General features: G+C 38.6%; 1 protein-coding gene across 1 annotated transcript; it reads left to right on the top strand.

Annotated features, from left to right (window-relative positions):
- The first annotated feature begins 86 nt into the window (after positions 1-86).
- Positions 87-6,313, top strand: HINT3 (histidine triad nucleotide binding protein 3). The gene is made up of 5 exons (XM_019612973.2): positions 87-202; positions 678-795; positions 2,051-2,120; positions 2,902-3,028; positions 4,520-6,313. The coding sequence occupies exons 2-5, from the start codon at positions 753-755 to the stop codon at positions 4,565-4,567; spliced, it is 288 nt and encodes a 95-aa protein (XP_019468518.1). The 5' UTR covers positions 87-202; positions 678-752; the 3' UTR covers positions 4,568-6,313.
- Positions 6,314-10,778: the final 4,465 nt, after the last annotated feature.

Raw genomic sequence — 10,778 nt, 5'->3', positions numbered from 1 at the left:
GCGCCTCGCGGTGGGGTGGGGTGGGGGGACGGACGAGAACCAGTCGGTCCGCAGGGCCGGGCTGCGGCGTGAGGCGGCCGTGCGGAAACAGCTGCGGTGTCCGTCCTGGCTGAGCTCGGGTGGCAGCTCGCACGAAACAGAGGGAGCACAGAGGGGTTCGCTTATGAGAACTGCAGATCAAACCGTGAAATCCTGGGTGTAGGTAGGCCATCTGATCCCTGTTCCCTTTCTGAGGAGGGTGGTGTCTTTATTTCCAGCTAACAGAGGGTGTCACCTTAGGGATCCCTGTCCTGGGGTTGCCGTGTAGCCATAGCAGTTGTCTGTTCTTTTATGGAGTCAGCAATGAAGCATTCCTCAGAAAAAAGAAGCATCTTGTCGTTGTTGTACAATAGCTAAAAGTCTAAGGGCGGTCATGGAGCAGGTGCTGTTGCTGTTGGATACTGAGGAATTCTGGCTGCAGAATGTCAGCTGAGAAAACAAGACTGTGCTCAAGTGCTTCGGCAGGCAGACTCCAAGACGGCTTGCTTCAGTATAGTGACAGAAGAAGATAGGCTTTAGTCTTGATATTTTTGCTAGTTGAATCAAATATGATACCAAGTAATATCAAACTGGTACAGGGGAAGACCAACTCTGTTACCTGTCCTCATTCTGATCTTGTGATTTGTATTCCTCTGCAGTATGAAGACCTTGTTTGCTTTAGAGATATCAGGCCTGGTGCCCCTCACCACTACCTGGTGGTGCCGGTAGAGCACATGGGAAACTGCAAAACGCTGAAGTCAGAGCATGTGCCCATAGGTAAGGCTGAAAATATGTGTTAGTCTGCTTAGATCAGGGGCAAGTGGTTTTTCACAGTCTTACGTAGCGTGCTGTCAAGTAAATTACAGCTTTGGACATCGTTTGTCTGAAACGCATGATGTGAGTGAGTTGGGTAGGGAGTTACTCTTGCTGGAAAGCTTCATCATGTTTTTTGTGCTATTCTAGAGTAATATTGCACTAATACAGGAAATCTCTTTTTGTTTGCATGGAGTATAGATGTTTCTGCACTTTGCTGGAAATGCCACTGTATTTTTTAAAGTATATTTGTGCAGCTTCATTGCATTTTCCTAGGTATTCAGGCCATTGGAAAAAAAATGACAATTCTATAAAATACATGTTTTATAATGTGCCGCATTGTTCTTGGGGAAAAGAGATGGAGAGTAAAAAAGAGAAGCAATGTTCTAACTAATGAAGTTAGATATCTTTCTTAAAGATAAGATCGTAAGATATTGAAGATATTGATGTGTTGTCTGCTTGATTTTTTTGTTACTGTTGCTGAAACATCATCTCAGATGTAATTGTCTCACAAGAAATGCCCAGCTAAGTGTGCTGAGTAACAGGAAAAATTACATCCATAAATACATGAACAGATTCTGCTTTGGGGAAAATGACAGGTGCTGCAAGAGAAGCACTGTAGTCACGTGCAAATTTTTGAATCATCTTATTTCACTTCTTAATGTTGGAGTTTTCTCCAGAAACAACTTCTGTGTGTTTTGCTTCATGACAGTTATTTTATTGTTTTTACCTTGGAAGTTTTGGCATTAGGCTTTCTTCTCTTTTACAGTAATGAAAACTTTGTCCTAGTAATAAGTAGGGCTGATGGTTTAATTGTACTTTATCTTTAATTTTTGTTTCATATCTGAAACTTTCTAATGCCAGGCTACAAAGGACATAGAGGTCAACGTCCTGTTGCTGTGTAGAGACATAACATGAGATTAGTAAACTATAACCTAAAAGTGTCATTAGCGTGGAAATCAGTAACAATAGTGATTTTCACATCAAACTTTGCACTGCAGTGTTTTGACAATCAATTTTATTATGAGCAGTTAAAGTATTTCTACTTTGAATAAAGCAAACACTGGCTTGTGATCTCAATGTAATCATTGTTGAAGTTAATATTTGAAGGTTTTGTTTCTTAAGACCACCTGCTTCAAACTGTTTGACTCTAAAGTCATGTGATATGTAAAATATTGTTTAAGCTAAACGGTAAATGAAATTTGTTTGTATTTAATAGTGAAAAGAATGATGGAAGTTGGAAAATCTGTTCTCCAGAAAAATAATTTTAGTGACTTGAATGATGTAAGGTATGTACTTGAGCCTTCCCTGTTCATTAGTATGTTCTTGACTTTTCAAAATGCTATTTTAGATACCATGTTACAGTTGCAGTGTGATTTCCTGGGTTTGCCTTGACTTACCAGGTGACTTGGCCAGTCTCATGTCCTGGCACTGAATATAAACTCTTCCCTTTTTTTCTGATAAGTTTCCAGTGTAGATTGCGTTCCAACTTTGACGTTGTTTCCTGCACACATGCGGAATAGGGAGGCCAATTCACGCGGCTTATCTAAAAGGCTGCTCTTCAGTTATGTGCTGAACGTTGAATCCAATGGTGGATTCCAGGAAAGATAAATTTTGTCACTTTCACCGGGGCACAGCACTGTGTTTCAGAGTTATACCTGCCTTCATTTAGTTTAAGCCAGTGTGTTTGGTAGCCAGCATGAAGTGAGTTGTAACATAATTTAGTGTAGAGTGCAGCGAGATGAGTCTTCCTATTTAAAATAGGTAGAAGATACATTAATGTGGTGATAGTTAACTTTCCAGGTGAAAAATAGTTATGATATCTAAGGAATATTCCTGGTTTTTAACCCTTGTTTCAGCACAGTATGCTAGGTGTGAAGTAAGTTTTTGATGGTCTTTTGGGGAGTTTGCCTCAGAGCATGTTGAAAGGAAAGGACAAATTATTTTTCATGCAATATAAAAGGAAAATATTATAAGTAGATTTCTTTATTCAGTTGATCTCGAATGTAAGATGTTTCACTTCCTGTATTAACATCACTGGTGTTTTTAACTTGTTTTCCCTTTCTGAAGAATGGGTTTTCACTGGCCTCCATTCTGCTCAATATCCCACTTGCATCTGCATGTCTTGGCCCCAGCAAGTCAGCTAGGATTCTTATCCAGACTGATTTATAGGATCAACTCCTACTGGTTTATCACAGTAAGTGTAATGAGGTTTCTCAGAGATTCTTGATTGCAAGTTGAAAATGTGATGTCTTTCTAACATCCAAAATATTCTTTGAGCAATTATTTTTATCATCACTGTAGTTATTTGTTATATTTTGCATTACCTATTTGAGAAAAGGCAACGGATAAAATTTAAAACTGTTTACACTTACTAATGGAAATAGAGTGACTGACATTACCAGCAAACCATGCAGTAGTTCTGGATTTAATGCATAGCTTAGGTTGCTGTGATTTGCTTCTGACTAGACTTTGTAAGTATTTGTTTAATATGAAAAGATTTATTGGAATCTGATGGCTGAACAAAGACATGTATAACACATAGCCCAATTTAGATGAAAAATATGGCCACCTAACGGTTGCTTTTATCATTTCATACGTTTTTTACTCATCTTGCCATCCTTAGACTGAAAGAAATGTTTGTTGTACTGAAGCACTGTTTGTACTGTTTACTGTCTGTAGAGATTAGCAAGGAGATTGAATTGGCACTGCCGAAATCACTGCTCAAAAACCTCTCTCCTCAGCAAGGGTCCTATCCTTGCTGGAATTGTAGCTCCAACATCCTGGTGTCATTGGGCAACCCCAAGGCAAAGGTACTGACAAAAATCTCCTAAAGAGGACTATGGCAGCCTGTTTAAGAGGAAAAACTCAGCCTCTTTGTGGCGGTAGCTTGTTGGAGATCTCACCTATATTGAATTAAGCAGATCAATATGCTGTGTAGCAGAGCACCACAGAGGAAAAAAAACAAACAAACCTATGGCTTGTCTAGTTATACTGCTTACTATTTTGGATTAGCTCAGGGATCTCAGTACCAGGCTTGGTTAATCAGTGTGGATACAATTCAAAAGCGATTTTGCCCAGTTGTCAAGTTGGAAAATGTTCTTGAATTGTCAGGGCTTTTTTTAGTTATATACAATGCAAATACATAAAAATGTAACAGTCCCAGTTATGTGGTAGATGCACAAATAGCCATATGATGAGAAAAAGCATGTATGGGCCTAGTGACATAACCAAAGAATGAATATGTTTCCAATGACACAAACAGCACACAAATGCTCTCCATCACTCAGTAATGGGTATGACTACAGTGCAGTTGTGAGGTGTGAAGAGGCCACGAGATGCTGTTCTGGAGAGTGTCCCAAGAAATTCCAGTTCTCTTAGGTTGGTTGTTCTGGTCCTTAAAACGTGATAGTTTAACAGTGATTACTTTGCTCAACCATCTTCCGACTTTCATAGTTGTTGGTTTTGTTTTTTTCCCTTTTCTCATCACCTCGTGGGAGTTTAGTGAAAACATGACAGTCAGCTGTTTAAAAGTCATGGTATTTTACTTCTTTGTATGCTTTATCTGTAAAAATGACAAACATATGCTGTGTCTGTCAGTGTCATGCTGTTACAATTTTTAAAGTGGATTTTTCAGCCAGCTGACAGTCTGCTGCATAGTTAATGTGTTGTGTTCTTTCTTTCATAGGCTGAGCAACTGATTGAGCGACTGCAAACTGAAAATGCTGCCAGCTGAGAGCACTCTTAGCCTTGTGTCATTAGCCATTTTGTTCTTTGTCTTTGAACTCTGATTTAAGGTTGCACAGTTCGTTGCCAGTTATATACCAGGATAAAAAAGGCTTAATTCCTAATGAGGAAATACCGAACATGGAGCTGTCAACCTAATTCTCACGTTTGGGTTCTTCAGAAGTCTGCATATTTCTCTGACAATAAGGAAATGCATTTTAATTATGATTTTATATATGCGTATACATATATATGCATACATAATACACACACATATGTAGGCAACTTTTCCCAGTAGAATGTGGGGTATGGCAGCAGAATGCACGCTAAGGAAACAGGTTGGTAGTAACAGCATGCACGTGGTACCAAAGGTAATATTTGCTGTGGAATCTAGCTTTTGTTTTAAAGATGCATCATTCTGGAATTGCAGGGAACATTTGAAGTATTTTCAGTTTCTGTCTGTTCTTGTATGATAAATTACCTATGCCTGGTTAGTAGTAGGTACCTTGCTAAAAGTACACTACTAACTTTTCTGGTGCTAAAACCACTTTAATATGTTGCCCATCTTACTTGCATGGCAGTGACGTAGTAAATGTTAATGCAGTATGTGCTGGAGATGTGATAGTGCTAAACCATAGAATGTTGTTTACTTGGATGTATAAGTGGTTGTATGTTGGACCTGCAGATTGTTCCCTTCTCATATGCACAATATTTTTAATTAGTTATTGTATGTTTACAAATATGTGAAGAGTTCAGAAGAATTGATTTTAAAGCACTGCTCTTCTGCGTAGTGGTAGAAGAAATTAAAAAAAAAAAAAAACACACAGATTTTGAGATTGTTCTGATATTGTTCTCACTGGAAGTCACTTGGAGATTACTAATGCCTTGGCTAGATTTGATTTCTAAATGAGGTCACAAAACAAATGGGTCTTCATTACAGTGAGTTTGTAGCAGGCTTGCATAACAGCAGTCTGATCTGAATTTGGAGTAGCAGGGGCTCAGCCCAAAAGCAGAACATGTAGGGATTGTGTTCTGAATTGCTTATGGAATCTGCTGAACACTTGCCCTCACTGCATGACTCTTAATCAGCAACTTTAGCTCTGTTTTTCAATACCATGTTAAGGCAGACTGTTTGGAAAGTTTAACTCCAGTAAACATGGAGTGGATTTTCTTTGTTCACAAACTATTGTCTCTTGGTGCCTAATTAACCAAGTGCCCTTGGCTGTTGCACTGAGATGCTGCTGAGGTAGTGATGGTCTGTTGCACCTGCAAGATTCCCTGAGTATAATCTTCTCAGTGTTTTCCACTGATCCAGCACCTGTTGCCTTAGTGGACAGTGTATTACAGTGGACTATACATCATAATTCAGAAGGCAGATGCTCTTCTAAACAAATGTTTTCTACCCAGAAGTTAACATTAGTCTTTTCTGAAGACCTCATTCCCAATGTCTTGTTATTCTTATTAGTGGGCACTCATGTAATTTGTAGTACTTTGTGGTTTTAATTTGTAATATTAGCTGTGAAGAGCGTGAATTAAAGCCACTGAACTTTGATCAATTCTGTGCAATAGATTGGGAGGCTTGAGTGGTCTCCTAACTTCACGAAATATCTGAACGTAAAGATTTTTGAAGAGTTAATACTATCTGTGTCCTGATTTCTAATTAATCTATGTAAATGTACTTAACTGTGATATGTAATATTTAAAGAACCGACATGAGCTGTTGTCCAAAAGAATAAATAAACTGAACAGATGCTAATCTTGGAATGATCCAATCATACAGTGGTGCGATCCCTCCTCAGTCCTGCTCCCAGTGGGATGGGGAGAGAATGGGTCAAGGTAACAATGGTTTAATAAATGAAGGAAAGAGGGTGGAAAAAGAACAAGATTTGCAATGTAAAGGCAATAATTACCTCCTGCAAGCAGTTCAGTAGAATTGGCTAGCCTAACTGTAGTCTTCAAGAAACCTTCCCTCCATTTTTATTGCTGAGCATGGTATTATACAGCATGGGATAACCCTTCTGGTTGCTTTGTGTTGGCTGTGCAGGTTGTCCCCTCCCGGCTTCTTGCCCACCCCAAGCCTGCTGGTTGGAGTGGCAGACTGGGAGAAGGAGAAGGCCTTCATGCTGTGCAAGCACTGCTCAGCAACAGAATCATGCAATCATATCGTAGAATCATAGAATGGCCTGCGTTGAAAAGGACCTCAAAGATCATCTAGTTTCAACCCCCCTGCTATGGGCAGCGTCACCAACCTCTAGACCAGGCTGCCCAGAGCCACATCCAGCCTGGCCCTGAATGCATCCAGGCATGGGACATTCACAATCTCTCTGGGCAATAGTCAGAAGATTGCTGTGTTAACACTGTTTTAATCACAAATAGGAAATGACACTGCTACAAAGAAAATTAAGTCCATCCAAGCTAGACCCCAATACACTGAAAAGTATGCAGCAGGAAATGTGAAGATTGACTTTTATGTTTGAGGAGGGCCAAAGTAATGACAAGAAAGTAAAACTGGAGAGGTAAAAATCAGGATATAACCTAGCTTCCAAAACTTTTGTTGACAATCAAGATAGGAATTTCTAATTGTCCCTGCCACTAGCAAATAAACCTCAAACAGGCTCAAACAAGAAGGTGCTAAATGGAGTCACATTCATTACTGAGATGAATGCTTAGCGTCTCATTAGTGTTTTCCAGCATGGAACTGTGCTCCATTTTCCTTCTGGATTGACGAGCTTTGTTCTTGGATTCAGCAGATATTTTTTAATTGGGCTAAGAAATATTTTCTGAAAAGTCTAATGCTTTGAATATGTTTCAGAATTGTTGGCTACTCTCTGGAAAAGACAGTGGGCAGACCCTGTTCATTATGTCACCCTCTTCAACAACAGCATTAAACATTTTAAACCATTTTAAAACATCCCTAACCTTCTGTGGAGAGTTGCAGTGAGCAGAGATGGCTAAAAAACCTTGTGGAAAGTGAATTTACTCAGCAGTTTTAATCTTCAGTGGGCAGGACTGAGAAGCAAAGGCAAGTTGCTTAGCCTCTATCCTTGTTCTTTGTTCTGGCATTAGCAGTCTTGAGAAAAGCTGCTTTTTTGACTACATATTTAAGAATGACAAAGCTTTACTTGTACTCTTATGCTCAATTGTTTTACCTAATGCAAACCCAGAGAATAATACTTCTGTGCTAGAGCACTAATTGCCTCCTTCTGAAAGGATGAAGTAGAGAAGTAGACACACATACAGTGCTGCTGCATGTAGAAATTAAAAAAAAGGTGTTTGACAAAGGACAGCATTTTCCATGTGATTAAACTGGTAATAGACCCTCTGTATTCTGAGGCCTTCATAAGCATGAGTTGTAAGCAAAAGCATGGAAATGTAAGCAAATTGGTGAAGATGGTATTTGAAATTTGGCAAATGTAGAAGTAAATACGAATGGTAAAACCTGCATAACAACTCTCTTGCTGTCATTTCAAGTGCTGTGCAATATTTATTGAAGTGCTGAAAATGCTTTCTTTGTTTGACAAGACAAAATACAGATAATTCCTGTACAATGTACAGTCCAAACCAGGTGCAGAACTCAGAGGCTTCAACTCAAAGGAAAGACTGCAGAGGAAGCAGATAAGGTTATTATAAGAAAATTGAACTTTCTGGAGAGACTGGAAGAGCTGAATGTTACATGGTAGGACAGGAAACCTTATAAAAGGTCAAACTTTAGTTACTACTACAAACAATTTGTAATATTTTAAATGCACAGTCTTACATTTCTAGTGAACATATTAAATTCTGTTCCACTAAAGAGGATTTCTGTTGCTCTGAAGAGGCCCTGTTGCGTAATAAAACTTCTAAAAACTAAAAAGCATCTGTAGATGCTAATTGAAACTGCATTGCAGATGAAGAAGCAGAATTTTGTAAAACTTGTAAGCTAGTAGCTGGATTCAGTCATGTCCATTAGATAGGGTGTATTCTTGTCTGTACTGGCTTTAAGATTGATTTTTTTATTCTTTAGTGTATTTGGTGGACAAACTGAACAATTACGTTGTCTTTTAAAGACTTCTTTTGAGATATGGGTGATTGCTGAAAGCAAATTAGATTTGTCAATCTGTGCACTGACCCAGTTTGGCAGATTTTGGTGCCATTGCATGGGCATATGAGACAGAAAGACTCGTCACCCTTCAGAGATTGTTCACCTAATAATGGCAGACAGGAAATTTGGCCCTACAGCTTTTTTTTTTTTAAATCCAACCCCCTATGAACCTCCTATGAATTATGTTTTTAATAATAACTCTTTGTTTTGTTTAAGATAGGACAATCTTCTCACAGCCACACAGTTGATAAGACCATTTCATTAGGGCTTACTCGGCTTCTGTTCTGAGAGGTACACTTAAAGCTTTTGCAGATGTGCTCAAGTGATACGTAAACCGAGCCTAAGCAGCAGAACAGCTGAGGCCATGTTACGGTCTGACACTACATGCATGGCAGTGGAAGCCTTGGTTCTTGTTGCTTAATTACTTGGGTCAGTCTTAATTAAGAATTAGTGAGTCTGCACAAGCTGGACTTGCACCCTGAGAGTGCTCAGGTTGCACACTGCCTCAACTGTGTGTCTTTGGAGAGTAATGGATTATTTTCCCTGATACTGCCATCCTGTAGCTGGTGATACTTGAACTGCCCAACACTGCTTTCTCCAGGTTATGAACGACAACTAGAGCAGAATCAACTGGACTGGCAAACTGTTAGAATTAAGCAGACCACATTTCATAGCTGTGTTATTAAAAATTTGATTTACTTTGATATCAAAATGAACTCCCAGGTTTCATCAACTGGGAGTGGAAATCCACTAACATGGATCATGCTCATGTCATTTGGCTAGAAATGATTTTCCCAAAAAAACCAAAGCATTTTAAATGTGTAGCAATGACAAGTTACATAAGTCTTTTTTTAAGCTATAAGTGATTTTAGAAAGGAGTGGTTTTGAGAGCTAAGGGAACACAAACCAGTGGTATCTGGTGCAGCATGTATTGTCCTGTTTCCAACACGCTGAAATGACGTGGTGATTAAAGCCCATCCTTTGTTTCCCCTCCATGCTGTACCTGTATCTGGCTCTCCTGTTCTCCAAATGAACTTCACCACATTCATCTCTGTTTTTTTTTCCATTTTTCTAGTCTTTTCACTATGAAAAGGAGGCATAGAGATAACAAAAATCGTATTTTTACTTGCTCAGTCAAAAAATTTATTTTCACGCAAAACCCCAATAGAAAAAAAGTCAAAAATTATTATTATGCTGTTTAGCAAAAAAAAAAAAAAAGTCTTTTATGTAAATAGCATTAAATAATCACTTTTATGAAGTGCATAATTTATAATAAATCTCAGTATCCTTTTGAGGCAAGAGAATATTCTTGTTTTAATGACTCACCAAGTACTGTACTTAGCACCATATACACCATATAAGAGCTTTTATTTGCCCTGTTAAAAAAAAAAAGAAACAGAATTTTGTATTCCCAACATTTTCTTGGTGGCAATAATTTGGAACACAGTTCCTGATTATTTTTAGTATCGTTATTACAACTATCAAACATAACCAGTTTTGACCACTGAAAAATATTCCTCCAGAAGAACCCTGAGGAAAATTCCTGTTGCTTATCTCCCAATCCCATTTTTATGTAGCAGCTCATTTTTTCTCCCGCTTTGGAGAACTTGCAACACAGCTCTGCCTCAACTAAATGAGGGATGTGACTGCACTCTACACTCCTACTTAGGAGTTTGGCACTACAGGATCTCTACTCTCTTGTTACAAACAGCACTGTTACTGTTACTTTTTTCTTTTCATGAATGCCCCAATATATTTTCTGTTGTCTTTCAAGTTGTTGTGTTGTGGCACCCTACTTTTTGAGAAGGGTATATTGGAGATCACCAAAAAGGCTGCAGAGCTTTGTGATTTCCCCTAGTATGACACAGCATTAGAAGAGGAGGTGAAAGTGATATCATATACAGAGGAAAAAGAATTAGATGCAGAAGACACGATGCTAAAGATAGACCATTAGATTCAGTAAGATACAGCTTATTTAGGAAACATGAAATATCCTTGCTGTATATATTTTAGGCCACTAAACAAGTGATATTTCTGTAAACTTGGGCATTTTCACATACTTCATGAAAGTCAACCTTGCATTTTTTTAGAGTCACAGCCAAGACTCTCGTTTGAAGTATATGAATTCCCATAAAAGTGC

This window comes from Meleagris gallopavo, chromosome 2 (assembly GCF_000146605.3).
Source record: "Meleagris gallopavo isolate NT-WF06-2002-E0010 breed Aviagen turkey brand Nicholas breeding stock chromosome 2, Turkey_5.1, whole genome shotgun sequence".
Classification (NCBI taxonomy): Eukaryota; Metazoa; Chordata; class Aves; order Galliformes; family Phasianidae; genus Meleagris; species Meleagris gallopavo.
This window is presented reverse-complemented; position numbering and strand designations above follow the sequence as displayed.